The following is a 19,671-nucleotide window of genomic DNA, read 5'->3' on the forward strand; positions in this document are numbered from 1 at the left end:
CCTTCCTATAGCTACAGCTATTGAAGTTTCTTGCCCATTGGAACATCCTGAAAAAAATTAAACATATCCCATACCTTGAAGGATAGATCAGTGTAGACAGTTTAGCCAAAGGTGATGCATGCAGGCCAGAACACACAGGGTAGGGTTCAGGAGTCACTGATAATTTTCAACTAAAATCTTACCGCAAGTGTCACTAACCCTTTCAAGCCATTGCTGTTGGGTCAAATTCCAAAGTAGTTCTTTTTGTAGGTAGTTGCTAAGCCCAACACACATACTGTTCACAGAAACTTGTTTGGTTTAGGACTGGCTCATTAAGACTTTAAATTTTTAACAAAGAGTATGGGAGAGTGTTAAGGATGGAAGTAACGTATTCCAAAGATGCTTTCTTACTATAATTTGAAATGTTTTGCAACAACAAATGAGTCTCCGTTAAAATTATTTCCCGAGTTAAATCATGTCTCCTGAATATTGAAGCACTTAGATACATAAAACATGGCAATTGAGAGTTTTCAAATTATAGCTGGCATTGATATTTGATATCAAAAAAAAATTCAGAAGAATCAGGAATCACAATTTATGCTTCTAGGAATGAGTTGTAATGTTTCTGTGGCTTTTTTCATCACAAATATATATGGTATTCACACTGCAAATTTTATGGAATACTACAACTTAGTGAAAAACAGTTCGGCAATTTCATTTGTTTGCCCTAACAAGAAAAATTGGAACATTAGAGCTTTTAGAAAGGAAGCAGTGACAGTGAGCTGAGACTGGAATGGGGGAAGTAACAGATGTGGCGCCACCTTCTGCAAGACCCTGTGTTTACAGATGTGGGCTAAGGGTTGCCATTTCTGAATGTTGCCACATAACTATTTCTACAGTTTTACCAATTCATATGCTGATTCATTCATTCAACAAATATTTGTCCAGAGCCTACTATGTGATCGAAGTAGTAGTAACATTTCTTTAATAACAAGATAGTATCTTCACCCTCATGCAGTTTGTACTGAGATGTGAGTCGTGATGGCTTTGAGATCTTGTGCAGAGTTTTTATCCAAGAGCGAAGTGAAGAGGTGGGGGTGATAACCATGGAGGTAGTTTTGCTTTGGGTGCGGAGTCAGTGAGCAGAGGAATGCGATACCAGTTGGAACTGGCATAACTCACACAGAGTTTGATTAGATATTGGTTATGGTCCAAATATCTAAAGCAGTCTCACGTGGCATCTAATTCTCTCTCTGATTGGAACCCCAAGTTCACATGGATTTTTCTTTAATTCCCTCTAGTATATGGCTGCTGCTGCTCCTATGCAAGGGACCTACATTCCCCAGTACACGCCTGTGCCTCCGACAGCTGTTTCTATCGAAGTAAGTCTGTTCTTGCCTTACAGAAAGAGGTTAGAGGGCTCGGCGGCGTGGCCTAACTGCTAAAGTCCTCGCCTTGAACACGCCCGGATCCCATATGGGCGTCGGTTCTAATCTCGTTTCGCTCACTTGGGGAGTGAATCATCAGACAGAAGATCTTCCTCTCTGTCTCTCCTCTCTGTACATCTAGCTTTGTAATAAAAATAAATAAATCTTAAAAGAAAAAAAAAAGCAGTTAGAGAAGGTAAACCTTAGTCACACGTGCTGTGGTCCCCTTAACTGAGAATACCTCCAGTGCCATTTTTGTATGTCTCTAAAATTGCAAGCTGAAATATATGTGGACCTATATAATTTTCTTGGAACAAAGCTATATTTGTGCTCTACACTTGCAATACCATAACTTGCTACAGAGCTATGGGGGGAATTTTGTTGTAGTTTTTGGAAAACAAAAAAGTAGCCATCCAGAGACTAACTCATTAGGCCATAAAGACATCTAAATGAAAGTGAATAAAAGGTTACAACTATTTGTATGAATTTCTAATTTCTTGTGACTCCAAAAGTGCTCCCTGGGCTAGCTGCATTGCCATCACCTGGGAATTTGTTGGAAACTCAGATATTCAGATACCAGCACACCTTGTGAATCTGAGCTTTCATTTTAACATGATCTTTCAGTGAGCCACACACACATTAACATTTGAGAAACATTATTCTTGTTCACTGATTCTCACACTTTTCTGCATAAAAAAGTTACCTTAGGCCCTTTACAAAATTTCCTGTTTCCATGTCTGTTCTCAAAGATGCTGGCATATGTATTGGATGTAAAGATAGTTAAAAGATGTTGGATGATTCCAATATGTATCAAAGAGTAAGAATTATTGCTTTACCGAATGCATCTTGGTAATTTTGTGACTTCCTACTGAAAAGAAGGAAAAGGTTGGGCTGCTGTTATCTCTGTCGGCATCTTGAGGGATCTTTCAGTCTCATCCTTAATGAAACTTTATCCATTTTCTCTTTCTATAGAGTGAGTCCATCATTTTCTATACTGCTTGGCTGGACAAAACCGTCAAGCTACATAGTAAAAAGAAAAGATGTAGAATTGTACATGGGGGAAAAAAGGGAAGGAAGGAAAGAACGAAGGAAGGAGAAAGGTAGGAAGGAAGAGAGAGAAAAAGAAAGGGAAAGACAGACAAAACACATGGTTGTGTATCTTCTTGCTAGTTCTAACTCTGTTGTCCTGCCTCCTCCTGTTCTGAAGCATGTGCACATTATGAAGGATGTATTTCCTCTTATCAGCTGGGAATCCCTTGGACTTGGTGCTTGAATAATGCAGGAGCAGGCCAGCAAGCGTGCTCTTGGCACGACTGCACATAAAAGTCCACCATGGTTTTTTTGCTCTTTGTTGCTGAGAAATCTGAGGGAAATGTCTATAGACTGAATTGGATCTTCTAAAATATTGGTAATTTCTTTTCATTTTGTGACAAATGTTTGCTCATGCCAAGATTTGCAGCTCCCGAAAAATTGAACAGGGTGCTGTTAAATATTTTAGGAAATGAAGAAGCTCCAATTACTTTTAATTTTTTATGTGCTGCAGATCTATGGGATCCAAAGAATATGTCATATTAAACCAGTTTTAATTGGCTCATCAGGGCTTTGTCTCTGCTTTGCTAATTTTAGCTATTGGAAAGCAGTCATACCATGAGAAAATTAAGAATCTAGACATTCAAAACTTTAACCATGACTCTTCACCATATTGGAGCACTTCAAAAAGTTTGTGGAAAGATGACGTTAAATGATAAGGTGCATTTTTCATTTTGAACTTTCCAGAAGTTCCTCTCATTCGCATTTCTTTAAATCTACAATGCAGGAATAGGTTTATCCCAAGAGTTTGAGCATTTTGATGACTCAATTGGCAGGTGACTTATCAGAAACAGTTTAGCTATGCTGAAGATGTAAGAACACTGGTATATCATCTTCTATCTTTACTTGTAAGGGAAAGCACTGATTAATTTCTATGAAAAAGCACTCATTTCTCATTCTCTAGTATCCATGCAACTGGTGTATAGATAGTTCATTAAAATACAGAGTAGCAAGCATTAAAGGGCATTATAAAAGTAATACAGGCAGTATCTCAGATGCTGAGGAAGAATTTTGAGTATCTTTGATTAGAGACAGAATTAGTTAAGAAAATTCGAAAGCTGATCAATGCATATAGCCAAGCCTGTAAGCAGAATCAGGACAATGTACCCTGGAAGATGTCTTGCATGACTAACAACAACCAACTAAAACCGTGTCATTTTGGAATCAAACATCATGTACCTTACTGTGATCAATTTCAGAAATGCGTTCTTGCCACCGTCTTTGAGCAACAAGAGGTATAAAGCCCAAAGGAACAGCAAACCAAAATTAAGAAAAGTTTGTTTTTACATCATTTTTGAAAATGCTAAGAGGATTCCAATTTATTTCTTGGAAACAAGGGAAAAATAAAATGTACCAAATTGTTCCTTACGGTATCCTTTAAAAAGTTTTCCAAATTTGGTGAATATTTCTGTCAATCATTTTTCAAATAATACGTGCATAGCACAGTGAAATGAAATGCAAGTTTTTATAGGAACACCAAATAGATGTCTTAACTAATGTTATCGATTGTGATGGTGAGAAACCACTGCCTAAAAGTTCCCAGAATGAGCAAAACAAGCATTCTAAAAGTCCAGCTTCCACAAGGACTCATGAGGATAGAGTGTCCTGGTGTCACACTGGAATTACTTCTTCATTCTTTATCCTGATTCGCTCTGGGCTAGTCTGAAGGTTTTGTATTGCTTTCTATTGCTAAGAGCCTCTTTACTCAAGTCAAATAAAAAGGGGTTATAGCTTATATGGAAGAGGACTGTCTGTGAAAGCAATTAAGGCTGTTCTATAACCATCTGCCTCCTTAGGGTGTTGTTGCTGATACCTCTCCCCAGACAGTGGCGCCTTCATCCCAGGATACCAGTGGTCAGCAGCAACAGATACCAGTGGACACATCCAATGAACATGCACCTGCATATTCATACCAACAATCTAAGTAAGTGTGGTCTCTATTGAATTCTTTTTCCTGGGATCAGCCAATTTAACATCATTCTTTCATGGTGTGTCTACAACATTTTACTGAAGTACCAACTTCTCCCAATTTCGTGGCAACCATTTATTTCAGTTTCAATTATGAGGATGGAACTTTTGGGCCGATAGCAGCTGGATGGTCATATGCTCTTAGACTCAGGAACCTGGTAATGGTGCCGATGACCCCCGTAGCTCTGCTTCTGAGTCTAAGGCAGCTGTTGGTGGGGGTGCTTGGGAGGAATGATCACATTCTTGATAGATATTCTAGAATGTGTTTCAGAGAATTCCAGAAATAGTACAAACAAGCCTATTCTTCAACTCTCTTTGTGTCTCATGTCCTTGTGTTTCATTGGATAAAAGGGATCACGTGCTCAAGAAGAATCAAGATAGATGTTCCATAAAAAAGTGATTGGTATTGTAGCCATCTTCTCTAGACAGGAAACCGGGGCAGCCAGAACATGAACTGGTACCCATATGGGATCCTGGCACCTGCTAGGAAAGATTAGTCAACTGAGCCATTACACCATGCCCTTGATGCTAACAATTTAATAACATCTGAATAAGAAGAAGCATGCTTTCATTCCCTCACCATCATTTATTTAGTGTCTGCTACAAATTGCTAGCAAAAGAGACATATCTGAAGCCTCCATCACTTTCTTGCAAAGCTGATTATTGGAACAATTGCTATTGCTAGAGACTAGGAAAGGACCTAAGATTAGGTATGAGACGGTATCTTCTCATTTTGACTTTAGAGATTGGTAAGACTCTTTGAAGCCAAATTTAGGACTATTTGGAACAAAATAGGGATTTAGAGTCTTTGAAGGGAGAGAAAAATGCAAATATGCTCCCACCAATTCAGAACCTCCTCATCTTCCGGAACGAGTAAGTAAGTTTTAGTCACCCCAATGTGTCAGCCCGTGATTAAGTCCTCCCTTCTGTCTCAGGACTGCGTCCACACAAGATGGGAAGCACCTCTCCATGGACATTTTGTGGTGTGATCTCTCGGATCCAGAAAAAATCATCTTTACTTCCCCTGGATTCCATTGATTGTCTCCTTGTCCACTTCCACCCTCAGACCTTACTGCACTCTTTGCACTGCACCTTTTGTTATAGCATCTGAAATTGAGTCTTATGGGAAATATTAACTTTCAAGGAAATGCAGCAGCCTGATCCAACCCTGGGATTTGAGAGCTGTCTTTGCTTGTTTGTTTTGGGGTTTTTATGTTTGTTTTTTTTTTTTTTCGAGATGTGGAAGTAGAGTAGCAAAGAAGTATGAAAAGGTGGTTTAGAACTGAATTTTCTGTATCAGGTGCCTTGCTGAGTGCTTTGAGGGCATTTCATTTGTTCTAGCAGCTGAGGTGAGCGGTTCATTTGGAAGCAATGTATCTGCATTACTGTTAATGTAGTTGTTTAGAGAGCAGTTGTTTAGGAGCATTGGTCTACACTGTGAGTATGACAATTGTATTGGTGGGATCTGGATTGGAGAAAGAACAAGACAGATAAGACTTTAAGGTCCCCGCACAATGGCATAGTGGTTAAGGTCCTCACCTTGCACGCACCAGGATCCCATATTGGCGCCGGTTCTAATCCTGGCAGCTCTACTTCCCATCCAGCTCCCTGCCTGTGGCCTGGGAAAGCAGTAGAGCATGGCCCAAAGCCCAACGCTTTGGAACCCTGCACCTACGTGGGAGACCCTAAGAGGCTCCTGGCTTCGAACTGGCTCAGCTCCAGCCGTTGCAGCTGCTTGGGGAGTGAACCATCGGACGGAAGATCTTCCTCTCTGTCTCATCTCTCTGTATATCCGCCTTTCCAATAAAAATAAAATAAATCTTTAAAAAGGAGAACAAAATAGATAAGACTTTAAAATTCCGAGCAAGTCAATGTAGTCATCGATGCCACAAACCAAGGCAGACAAAATAAAAACTCTAGGAGAGTATGATTTGTGGGGAAAGACAGAGTTTAATTTTCCTTTTGAGGAGGAGGCATATCCAAGAAGTTCTATACCTTGAGAAATCTGTGGAAGTTGGAGTATGGCTTAATAAGACTTTTGAAGTGTTTAAATGTCTTTAAAATTAGGATCACATCATTATGGTGTGCCTTAACCCCGGAATTCTTGTGGTTGACCATGATGAGTTTTCCAAATGTAATAAATATCAAGGAATGAAACCTCCCCCCACCCACATGGTCTTTGCAGTGAAAACTACGATGAAAGTTGTCTTGCTTCGAATGTGCTTTTGCAAGCTTTAAGCTGGAGTGTATGTGGCAGAATATTCCACAGGTCATGCTTACATTGCTTCCCACTAGAAATGAAAGCACCCAGAAACATGTGACATTCCAGAGATGTGACGTGTAAAAAGCTAGGAGGACTTATCTTTCAGCTTGTAAAAAAAAAATTAACAAGTCCTACTTATATTCTCAACTTCTTCTCCTTGGTTTTAGATTTTGACTAAAATAGCAACATCTCCACTACCAACACCAAAAGTTTGAATAAATAACCTAAGTAAAATAAATGCACAGTTGTAAACCAGTTTTTGAAATGTTATAATGTGACTCTACCTACATTTTTATCGGTTTCAACAAATAGGAACTGGTCTATGCCATGGTAAGACATGAGCTTTAAAAAAATTAGGATTTATTTATTTTTACTTGAAAGGCGGATTTTACAGAGACACACACACAGAAAGAGAGAATCTTGCGTCCGGTAGTTCATCCCTTAAATGGCTGCAAAGGTTAGGGAAGAGCTGAGTTGATCTGAAGCTAAGAGCCAGGAGCTTCTTCCAAGCCTCCCTTGTGGGTGTCAGGTACCAAGGCCTTTCGCTGCTTTCTCAGATCATAAGCAGGGCACAAGACTGAAGATAGAGGATTAGTGTGCTACACCACCATGTTAGCCACAAGACATGAGATTCTTGGAGGAAACATTCGAGAGAGATACAGGGATTTGAACTTGAGTATTTGAGCTCCTCAAACTGGTTTGTTTCTCATTATTGGGAAGAGTCTATGTGATGTAAGGGCAATCGAGGACACATTTATCCACCAAACATTCATTAGAAAATAGGCACAGGCACATCTATACAGCTTTTTCTGTCCATTTCATAGTTTCAGCTCTGTCCCTTAAATTTATCTGGCCATAGCTTCTGTTTAAATACGCATTTGAGTTAGGTTTTACTGTGCTCAAGAAGTAGCATTATTAAGCTTCTAGAAGTCACCAGCAAGCTAGTTGACGTTCTGGAGCTCTATGTCCACACTTTGTTCTTTGTTTTTGCCCTCATAGAGATATGAATTCAAAGCAGAGGCCTAAGTACGGTGCATAAGTGAGAGCAGGATTTATTTTAAAATGTGAGCATGCATATTCATTCAGTTATGAATATGGGTGGCTCCACTGGGAACAATACCCATCCTGTGAGGGCCAGAGTTGCCTATGGTTGGAGAATGTGCAAGGATACCAGAAGAGGATCCAGGAGCAACGGTCGCAAGTCCAGAAACAAAACCATCGTTCCCCCATGTTAACAGTCACTTTTAATGAGATGAGCGATAGCATCCTAATTAAATCCACAGTTGGGGTAGGAGCTGGGTTGCTTTAGTGTGCTTGAGTTCCTCTCAAAGTTTCATGGCACTTTCTGATGGCTGTAATGACTTCTTCTCCTTCATGGTCCCAGATGAATCACAAGTGGATCATTGGAATGGGGATGGATTGGCAGGTGAGACATGGGATTACCAAATAGGACTGGCAGAAATTTTGAGAAAAGTATTCCAGGAAGTATTCCTAATTTGCCTTATTGTTCCATATCAAAATCTCAAGCAAGATCTTGAGTTTATGAACTACAGATTTCACAACACTTTCCTGTTCCGATATACTGGGGAGTGTCTCTACAATCATAGAGCCAGCCCGTGATATCTTCCGTCTTTCAGATTGTGCAAGTGGCAGTTGATTTCCAGCATCGTTTTGCTAATTAACATGTCACTACTTTCAGAGGCAATCCATTTTTCACCATAATTATGCTAATTGAGATAGGGAGAGCTTAAAGTACTTCTATGAATCCCTGGCCTTTCTCATTAAGTGCCAGCTGACCTTCTGTGGTATGTGAAACTCTGATTAGGGCAACCCCTGAGAAGTAGCTTGACCCTTCACACAAATATTTAATCCCTAACGTCTTCACTAAAGACATTGTAAATTAAAGATATAACACCAAAAGGCTTTAGGAGTTTGAGAAATATAAGTGATGCGCCCATGAATAAAAGGCTATTTTTAATAAACAACATTTACATATCCACAATTCCACTTCCCCCATTAAACACAGGACGTGACATTCTGTGTCCATACATTTCCCCTTCCTTGGTTAAAAAAAAAAAGTTGTAAATGCAAACAAAGGAACAAGCAATGACAGAGGGTGTATTTCAGAAAATCTATGGGAATTCCAGTTCCCACCCGTGCCATCTATTTGTGTGTTACATTAGAGATTTCAAGCAGAGCTTGGATCATAAGGATTACAGCTAGGATCATAAGAAATAAAAGTTTAGGAGCAAAGTAAAATTCTCACATTCAGAATCTGAAGTCCTGGGCTCGCACTCCAGGGTTGTTGCTTCCTAGTTGCCTTTCAACGTGTGAGGTCTCGTGTTCCTCTTCTTTGTAGTAAAATCCCTTGACATTTGTTCTCCACCATGTACTTTAGGTCACTAGTGCTAAGGGAGAGTTCACCACTACTCCTTGGTTTGAGGAAGTAGAGTGAAATTCAACTCTAAACGGAGTGAAATGCTGTACTTGATTGTATTTCTCTTCAAAACCATGGAAAAGAAGTACTAATGCATGGGGCATTAGGGAAGAGCTGAGCTGATCTGAAGCTAAGAGCCAGGAGCTTCTTCCAAGCCTTCCTTGTGGGTGTAGGGTACCAAGGTCAGATAAGTACTTCCTGAGAGCTTAGCTATGTGCAGCCTTCATTCACTACAATTCCCAAATTTGTTTCCCTCCAAAAAACATATTGCATTATTTAAAAATCCAAAAAAAGTGACAGTCTGCACAATGATTATTTTGATATTGATGTAAGATATGAAGTATCTTTAGCATCCTTCTTTTGGGGGTCCTGGACACATGTTTAGTTTCCTGGATAATTCAGTAGTGGGGATATATTGTGCAGTTTCTCTAAATTTTTGGCTCACAGACTATCTTTTTCCATTGCAACAAATGAATCTGATACGGAAGAAGTTATTCTGAGGCGTTGCACCGAGTGGTGATCTTTAAGACTTGACCTAGTCTAGATTTGTATGGCTTAAGTGTGTTACTTTTCAGTCTAGCCACTGATTTTTTTTTTTTTTTGAGAGTGGAGATTAGCAGAGAATTGATAATGACTCTATGTCCCTTAGCCGAGTCAAGTGCCCAGTCTGTGATACTCACTCTGACTCTAGAAGCTCCTTCTCATTGCAAGACCTTTTGGTTTTTCCAATCTCTGCTGACTAACCAAACTGCGAGAAACACTAAGTCCCTCTATGTTGATACATTCATGTGGTGAGAATTTTTCTTACAATACCACATTCTGTGTAAAAAGTGCTTTACAATTTGTAAGTCTTCTTAACATCCATGATCCTTACATGAATTACTCTACACTGCACGCCATTTATTTTCCAGAATATTCTCGTGATCCGACTTAAACATTGCCCCTTGCTAATGATCATAGCCTCGAAACATAGCCCTCATCTCTTTTCATGAATATTGGTGTGCTTCACAGTCATCATGATGATGCTCACTTCGTCTCGTGCAGAGAAGGTAGGCAGGAATAAAGCCAGCTCGGTTAAACAGCGACACCTTTCCCCTTCAAACTTCAGCTGTTGACCATGGACATGCCGCACCGTTCATTTCTCCTGATTTGTGTTCATGTAATAGGAAGGCCCCTTTAAGACTTTGACAAATTATGGGATAAAATTATGGAAAAACAGTTGATAGAAGGCTGGAAGACTTAAAAGTAGCTTCAGTCCAGCTCATAAATATTGATGCCAAGTACCTGAACACTGAGAGCTTTGTGTCACTGTGTTCCACAAAGTAAGACGTCAGTGGCCGAGCAGCTGTTTTGGGATTCATGATTGTTTAGGCATTTTCTATTTAGTTGCACAATACCCGTGACAGACTGGAGGGAGAATAAAAACCAGAAAAAAAAAAAAAAGGTTAAAAAGCACAAAGTCAAGGAAAAAAACATTGTTTGCCATGCTAAGATACATTTTTGGAGATAAACTGTGTAATTGGCAAAGTTGATGATAGTGAAAAGTACGCTGCTCGTGTGTCTTAGAAATAAATTTCATCTGATTATTATTGCAATTATGAAGATTATCATTGTAATGTCTTTCAGAAAAACAATATTTTTGTAAGCTACAGTTGTTTATGAATTTATATGCAATTAAATGTATTAGTCATATTAACATTTAGGTACAATTAAACATTTATCAGTGCAAGTTTCTGCAGCTATCAACTATTTGGTAATATATGCGTGTATAAGCTATAACCCTTGGAGACATATTAGTTAAGGAATGGAGAGATCTTTCCTATCAACCAGCCATATTTGTTTCATCATTGTAGAAATGAGTTCACCAGGATCCTAACAGACCAACATCCACAGCTGCGTTCAGATTGCTTTTTGCAAGTTAGGAGAAGTGGGTGGACTGGAACAGATCCTCCAGGCCTTCATGTCCGTGTGTCACACCGTGTACAACCTGCACACCTATACCCTGCGGCCCTGATTCTTACTGAGTTAAGCAAACAAGCAACAGAAGAATTTGCAAAAGTTTTTTGCTGTCATGCAGGGCCCTAAAGAAGGAAATGTTCTTCTACGTGTGACCTGAAAGTAGTACTTTTGATGGTGCAGAGATTTTGATAGCTCAACCCTAAAAATGCTTAAGAGAATCCCAACTTGTGGGCCAAAAAAGATCAGAGTAAAGGTCAACCCGCAAGAAACCTCATCCTGCAATACAGACTGGGAAACAGCAGGTGGCAGTATTTGGATAGGGCTGAGCAAGGTGACATACTGTGAAGGACATATTTTTTTAAACACCTTTTATGCACATAGCACTCTTCCAGATATCTGGTCAGTGAAAAAAATACAAATAAAATATACAGTCCCATTCTCAGTGTTTATAGGTTTAGGAGGGAACAGTATTCTTAATGTTTTCGTCTTGATTTTTAATGTGACCTAATCCCTCACTGGACTCTGTATTTGCATGGAAGTGAGAGAATTTGAGACTCTCATTATCTCATTGACTCTTTGGTTTGATTATATAATTGCTTCCAAGATCGTGTTATATTGAAAAAGGCCGGTATCATTCGGAGAGACACCACTGGGACAGAGCAGAGAAGGTCATGTCCAAGTTACATTACTGTGATAACCACTCTTCCCCGATTGTTTTCACAGACCATAAACGGGACTGCAGAATGTCCGTGGAAACTTTGCCTTGAATGAAGAATCTTCATTGAACAAGAAGTTGGCTCCCAGTTTGCACAGGCGTCTGTAGAAGGCTTTTTGTGTCTTTTAATTTTTTAATTTTATACTTTACTCAATGAAAACAAAGTTTTTATGTGCTGTGCAAATGGTTCCTTCATGTGGTCTGACAATTTATTTTTTTGCAATCTTATTTTTTTTAATTAAAAAAAATCCCAGAAGAGGGAAAAAAATCAACAAAACAATACATCGAAAGTTGATGTGTCATCCAGAAGAATATTTGAATTCAGAATATGTCTGAAGGTGTAGATAGATTTTTTTTTAACAGAATACCTGATGTCAAGAGGTGGGCAAGAGAAAATGGAAACAATTGTCTTCCTCAGTAATTAAGCTACTCTTTCTGTCTTCTCCCTGGTTTAAACCTGGTGGTTTTTTTTTTTATTTTATTTTATTTTTTCTTAGAAATATTTAGGTAAGGTTTATCTTGAATCTTAATTGCCTTAATTTTAAGGACGTCAGAGGCTCTCGAGGCAAGCTATCAACGTCTTGTTAAAAAAAAAAAATCAAGAAAGAATTGAAATATTGTTCCGGCTTTAGCTGGTACAGAGGTTTAAGACTGAGTTTTTAGGGTGACAAAAACTGTACAGTTTAAGAGAAAATGTTTTTCTTCATTTGAAGAAAATTTGTTGATAACAGAAACCATGGCAACTGCAAGAATTTGGAAAAGTGCGGGGACTTTTCACGAACTTTGTCTTCAGTGTTGACAGGAATCATTCTTGAAGGCTAAACCCTTTTACGATAAAGTTATTAATGTTGGTTTAAAAACAACTGCATTAGAAATAATGCGTGTTTTGGGGGGCAGAATGCAGATTTTTTTTAATTTACAAAGCGTGATCGCTAGCAAAAGCAGTAGTGCTTTTTATCTGCAGTCTTTTTTATGAGCTTTACAGAGTTTTTAGTCAGCTTTGCTTGTCACATTGCAAAATCTAGCTTAAGAGCATTAAAAAAAAACTTACGTAGATAGGAGCTTATGGTCAAAAAGTGCAAAAAAACAAAAACAAAAAAAAACACAAAAAACAAAAAAAGCAATAGATAGAGAAATTGTTGACAATTTCTGTAGTCTTTCCTAGTTGTGATTAAATTCAGCCTATGGATGGCCTATTTTATACCAAAGATAGAGGTTGTTTATCTTTTCTTTCCTTTTTTTTTTTTTTTTGGTTTTAAATTTATTTGACCTATGTGGCCGGACCAGTTCTTATTTTGTTGTCTGTTTAAACTACCTTCCACTGATGTTTTACATTCTACAAAAAATGGGAAAAAAAATGTATTTTGTTACTTTACATCTGTGTTCCTTGATAATAGAAGTTTGTATCTGCTGCCTTTAGCAGGTGGAGCATGAAGAATTCTGGGTACAGGTTGATATCAAGTGGCTTTAAATTCCATGAGCTTCGCTGGTTGCTGGTTACAAACCAGTGTGGATGGGTTGAAATGTCTTTATATGAGTCGTGAACAACAGATAACTCCTGATCCTGGTCGGAAAGGTCAATTGTCAGAAAGCTTTGTGGTATTTCGTGCAATGCTGGGTGGTCTCCTGAGAAGGTTGCACTGTCTTTGGAACCATCTTCTTCCTTATAAACTCCAGATCTCTCGAGTTTCTTTTCCTCTCAGTTCTTTTCTTTCTGCACCGTGAATAGCCACCTCGACTCCACAATTGGGGAAGGAGTATATTGTTATTACATTTGTATGTTTGCATCTTAATGTTGCCAGGAAAAAAAAAAAGACAGAAATAGAACATTTTCTTTCAGTTTATCTCTGAGGCAAGTAGGACCAATCAAGTTAAAGATTGTGTGAGTGGAGGTTAGAAAAGCTCTTAAAATGCTGGCTGACAATCAAGCAATTGTATGATTCATTTGAAAAAAAAACGAACAAATTAATTTGATCAATCATTAAAACCAAAGGAGATACAATTGCATTTGAAATGATGCAAAACATTATCTAAAATGAATCGACTTCCCTTGAAAACATGTCTAAATTTTTCATTGTTCAACATGTCTAGCTTTACCTAAAATTAAGGATGATGGAATAGGGTTTTGCTGACTCAACAATTCATATGGTGTTGTGAAAGAGTCATTTGGGTGCAGTGGTGAGGCTCTTTCACAAACTAAAATGCTCACATTCCTTAGCCCATGAGGGAGAGAGGAATGCATTAAGTACCGTGTAAAACAGGGTAGAGTTTTAAGAAGTAAATAGTTTAAACAGTAAAGCATATCCCGGTTAAGCACCAATGTCGATTCATTTGAAATTACCAATATTCCAATGTTGAAATAGACTTTGGGTCTCTTATTTGACACCTCCTGAATTTGAAGCTTCTATCTAGAAAGTTGACTTCGCATCTTGATGCCTAAAGGAGCGAAAGTGTAACAAAGAAAACGTCGTATGTGCTACAGAGAAATTCCTTCTGGCCACACCCATCTTATTGCTTTCTGTATTTTACAGAAAAATCCTAGGATTAAACTTTCTTCTTTCAACTTTCAGTTGCCCGTGTAATTGTTAAGTGTAGCACTGATGCTTCATCTTTGGAAAGGGAGCCTCAAGTTACCACGCCTGGGAAAACAAAAGTATGAGAAGCATGATTTGATTTTGTTTTGTTGTTCACTTTCTGTACTCTTTGTATACATAATTATCCTGGGCATATTTATCTGAATATGAAAGCAGCATGCTTTCTTTTGTTTCTGTACAAAACAAAAAAAGCAAAAACCTAAAAATCTACATGTATATTAGTGTGATACAAAGAAAGTCTCATTTACACACTCAACAATGAGGCTAAGAGGTAGCTACCATGTGGCTGATGAATACGCCTAGGTAACTCCTGTTTCTATTCCAAATTGATGCTTTATTTATACATTCAGAAGCATTTTTTTCAACTATGAAATTTCAATACTCTCAATTTTTTTAAGTCACTTCAAGCAGACGGAAATTACTTGTCATTGTCTGTGTCCTTGTGTGTTTTGTGTTTGGATTGCTTTTGTCATGCATTTTATAAAATATATCATTTCGAATGAAAAAGAAGAAAAGTGGGGAGGAAAATGGCAGATGTTCAATTTTACTCCTTGATTGTTGTCTAATCTAAGAATCGCTTTGCAAGAGTAAAGTCTGTGGGAAAATACAGGAACCAACAGGTGAGCGGCATTATTACATTGTATGAAAAATAAAAGACATCGAAATAAGTGTTGAGCTCAAGCCAGACATCAGAATTCTAATTTGGCCAATAAGTCATCGTGATTTTATTCTATTCAGGACTACAGTCATTTTCTAAGCTCAAGTTAATTTTCCATGTATTCTGTAAGCATTCATTCAGATGGTTCACTTTTCCATTTAAATATCCATGTGGCTTAAATATCAGGAAATAAATGAAAGCCACAATCCAAATGATTTCATCACAATTGCTTCTCCCTTTTAGTTGCCTTGTCAGTCAGTAGGGTTTTCTGTTAATGATGATGAAATAGTATTGGAAGATGCTCCCCAGTTGGCGGCATATCTTCCAGGGGCAACAATAAAGCATCCTCAGTGAACTAAAAATACTAATAGCAGGTGCTGCTCATAACTTGTTCTATCAGTCTTGAATATCAATAATGACCTGATAGTCTAAAAAAATGAAACAGCAAAAAAAAAATCTTTTACCTGACTATAGTTTGACCAGTTTTAGTTTGTTTTCTTGATATGGTTCAGCAGTTCAGAATATTGCCTCTGTATTTCACATTGGAAAGTACATGCCTTGCTTGCATCTGCCTTTAGTAAACAACTGTGTTTCTAAAAATTACTCTCCTGGACATGGAAAGCTGAGTGTGCAAGAGGGCCGCATGGAGTAGGCATTATTTTATTTCACTGTGATTAGAAAACATATCAATGACCTCATTGCGAAGTGGCTTTGAATTGCCTTTTAGTTCATGAGGGACCAAAACTTCTCCAGAAAGGTATTTTTATTTGGGCAAGTGGAATTCTATTACTTACCTGTTGATCTTTCCCAGTGGCTTGATGTGAAAAGTGAAATTTGATATAAATAAGACCCCTACAGTTTTCTTCATACTGGAAAAGCATTGATGGACTGTCTAGACAGATCATCATGCTAAGAGACTAAAAATCCATCTGACAATTCAATCGCATTTTCAGCTTGAACACATGAGCCACAGTGTGGATAAGCTGATGAACAGAGAGAAATACTTAAGTGGCTTTCTGTTATAAAAGCTTTTATATGATTTCAAGTCAAGTGAAGGGACAATATTTATGTGTATGTCTAGTAACATCCGGCACATTCGAGGAGTCACACATTTAATAAAATTTAAGCATGATACAGAAGCTTGATATATAATATTTTGTCACACAGCAAGGAGTAATGAATGAGATTCTATTTTCTATGTTAGCGTGGTGGGCATGCATCAAAATTTCGAGCTCCCCAGGATTGACAGCCTTTCGCTTCATGCTGTGGAACTGGCTGAATTTAAAGACGCTCATTGATCCTGTGCAGTATACCTTTCCTGCGACAGAGTGGGAATAGAATTTCATCAATGGATCAATTCATTTTACAAATGACATCCACTTTGGTTTTGGGGGACGGTTGAGTCTGATGCCCGTTTGACATTGCTTTACCACATATTGGCTAAGGAATTTTTCCCTTCATCCAAACGCTCGTGAGCATCGCTGTCCTTTGTGAATTCCAGGCTGTTGAGGAATGCATGAAAGGCTGAGTGCTGAATCCCCAAGGGGCTCCAAACCATGTCATGATGTGAGCCCGTTCCAAACGAATGAGTTCTTTTACATTTGGTTCTATACCATGCCATATAGATGCTTAATTTCACCAAAGGGGGTTGATGGCATCTCATTATTCATTTTTGCTTGCTCTTGAGATGGAAAATAATGTAGTGTAGGAAGCTTTTTCAGCTCAGAAAGGTCTGAAGTTAAAGCGCAGGTGACAGAAAACTTGGAGTCTGAATAAAATATCACTAAGCCCCTGAGTCACTCTTGAGCTTTTCTGTATATTGCCCCAATTTTTTATTTGTGCAAACACGCGAGCATCACTCTTAAATTTTGAAGGGCTAATTATTAACTTCATGGGTGTGTTTTCTCTTTTCAAATCATTAGGCCTCAGACTCTTTCCTTTTATTAGCATTTTACCCAAAAGATGGAAAAAGAAGCAATTGGAAATAAAATTATAATCAATCTGTTTCCTTAAACATGGTTTTTTTTTTAACACGTTTGAAATTGCTGTTAAGTGAATTCTTGCACATTAGTTTCTGTAGATTTTGGTGGGTCGTAATGTCAGTTCGTCATCTACCATGTATTGTTGCAGAATAAAAGAAGGACAAAAACAAACAACAATTGGTTGGCTTCCCTCCAAAGAAAGCTGTTTTTGGTTTCATTCACCCTACTGAACGGAGGCAAGTTAAGCCTAATTTCTGGTAAGCGTGTATCGCAGTAACTCCAGTTAGAGATACGCTTACCATGCTCTTACCACGAGGACAAGAAAAAAGGCATTGTTCCTAGGATGTTTGGACTTTCACCTTACTGTATGTATTAAGGCTGAAAAACTGACCCTTCAGTGGATATTGTGACGATAGCATCAAATTTAAATACCATCCAAAGTGTAACTTCAGTGTTATGCTTTGTATTTTTAACCTTCTCTTCTTCGAGTGTTGAGAAACAGGCCCTGTCCTGCTCTCCAAAATATGTTATTTCCACACGTGGACATAGGAGTTATTTCATGATTTTCAGGAGCTGCAAATATTTGCTTCAAGGAAACATTTGGAAGTGATTCCTCCATTCTGGAAAAAACAAAAGCAAACAAACCAACAAGCAAAAAATCTATTTTTTAAATAGCTGAGGAATGTAATTGGAATCTTAATTTTAAAAGAATATATATGAAAAGGCTATGAAATACTCAGTTTCATAAAAAAAAAAAAGAAAGAAAAAAAATACCATGGACACAGTTTCTGTTAAAACCCTAATTGTGGGCCATTTACAACATCATGGGACTTCTGAAAGATCATTTGTTTTGCATTTTATTTAAGAACATTTTTGTACTGCTGTCTCCGATTGTTATGGAAAGTTCTGTAATTCTATGGTGTTTCTGGTTTCATTTTTTTACTTTTCTTTTCCATCTGTATCACCGTCTAATTAGATGCCATTTCCCTAACTCCTTGGGTTTTCTGTATATCAGTGGATGTTAGGTTTAAATTTCTGTTTTCTTTGATGAAGCTTTCAATAAAAAACGAAAATGAAATCAGCTGTGCAGGGTGGTTGTGATTTTCTGCCCTGTTCCAGAAAGTGTCTCTAAGAGAGGGGCTCTTCGGAAGGAAGAGATGACTGTGTTTAATGGGGGGATGTATCCTTAGAATTCCTCAAAGGAGCATCCTGCCTGACAAAACAGATGAGAGGAGGGGGCATTCTGTCCATGCCAGAAGGCTGAGAAGATTGCTGGCATTAGAGCAAAGCAGAGGCAGATGTTTGGACACCTTGGGGCATCTGCATTCCACATCTAAGTCCCTGGGTTCACATTGTATACAGCTTGCTACTGATGGGTACCCTGGGAGGTCAGGTGGTGATTGAAGAACTTGGGTGATGGAGTTCCAGTTTCCTGGTTTGATGTGGTCCAGCTTTGGCTGTTGTGGACATCTGAGGAGTGAACCAGTAGATTAAAGATTCCCTCTCTCTTTTCTCTCTCTTCTCTTTCTACCTTCCTCATTGAAATGAATCAAAACAAAATCTTCACAGGGAGTAATATGAGATCTCTCTGGGCCCACCCATAATGTTCCTATTTATTCTGTGCCCAATTTTGCAATCATAGCTTGCGTCAAATACTCAATGTATCTTGCATGAAGGCCAGGGGGTCTGAAGTTATACATAACAATAGATTTCTACAGACACTTGTGGTTTGTCTCTGCAAAGATTAAACCATAGGTCAACAAAAATCCAAGGAGTGCATGCCTCAAGCCATAAGCCATAAGTGACTATGGAAAAAAAAGAAAGAAACAGAAACTATATTTCTCCGATCCAAAATCATTCAAGTTACCTTGGCATCCATACGCAAACATCAATCAGTATTCCATTGTGAAATGTGTATTTGCTTTATTGGTCAATACTGCTCACTGGAAGTCAGGATAATGAATGGGATGGATGAAATGCCTATGAGCAACTCAATATCGAAATAAGAAATCTTCAGGACAGATGAACTAGAACAAAATAAAAGACAATATTAACGCTAAACCAACTCTATTATGCACTAAGCATACATGATTTCCGTACGAACCTCTTCATGCAGAGTATTCACGTGTTTAACGTCAGTGAGCAAAGCAAAATTTATTGAAGATTTCAGTGATGGAGATCTGATGCAGCAACAGATCGATAACCAGGAGAGAAAAGACGCAAGCAAATGAAGGAAATGGTGTCTTTTGGGCACAATTCGGGTGAGCAGAACAGCTCACAATCATCAAGAGGATTGGAACAAAGCTATCCGGAGGCCGGAATCGTAGTCCTGTTTAGCTTGCTAATGACAAAAAGACATCCTTTCCATTCTCATGCTAACTTCACATCTCAGAAGGGTGGAAAAGCACCTTTATCTTGACAAAAGCATCTTCAGGACAGTGCATCCGCACGGCACGCTTTTGCAGAGACCCACTCTTTTCTCTTGCCAGCAATAACTTGACCCTAACTACCTGTTAGTCCGGGCGACTGCTTCTCATACTCGTTCTAGGGTAATTTATTTATCTTTTTGCTCCTCATTTTTCTCAAAGGGACAAACACAT

At 38.4% G+C, this 19,671-nt stretch overlaps 1 protein-coding gene across 7 annotated transcripts in view; it reads left to right on the forward strand.

The window, feature by feature from the left end:
- The window catches only part of RBMS3 (RNA binding motif single stranded interacting protein 3), a 632,648-nt gene extending 619,732 nt beyond the window's left edge, over positions 1-12,916 (forward strand). For 3 of the 7 annotated variants that reach the window (XM_040963885.1, XM_040963911.1, XM_040963912.1), the window contains 3 exons: positions 1,281-1,361; positions 4,292-4,419; positions 11,846-12,916. In XM_040963885.1, coding sequence (XP_040819819.1) covers positions 1,281-1,361; positions 4,292-4,419; positions 11,846-11,852 — 216 coding nt within the window. In that variant the 3' untranslated portion in view covers positions 11,853-12,916. Of the gene's footprint in view, positions 1-1,280; positions 1,362-4,291; positions 4,488-11,845 lie in introns of those variants that run through there. The other 4 variants (XM_040963914.1, XM_040963913.1, XM_040963894.1 and 1 more) reach the window with 2 other exon arrangements.
- The last annotated feature ends 6,755 nt before the right edge of the window (positions 12,917-19,671 follow it).

The sequence above is a fragment of the Ochotona curzoniae genome, unplaced genomic scaffold (genome assembly GCF_017591425.1).
Source record: "Ochotona curzoniae isolate NIBS_2020 unplaced genomic scaffold, NIBS_Ocur_1.0 contig_1302, whole genome shotgun sequence".
NCBI lineage: Eukaryota > Metazoa > Chordata > Mammalia > Lagomorpha > Ochotonidae > Ochotona > Ochotona curzoniae.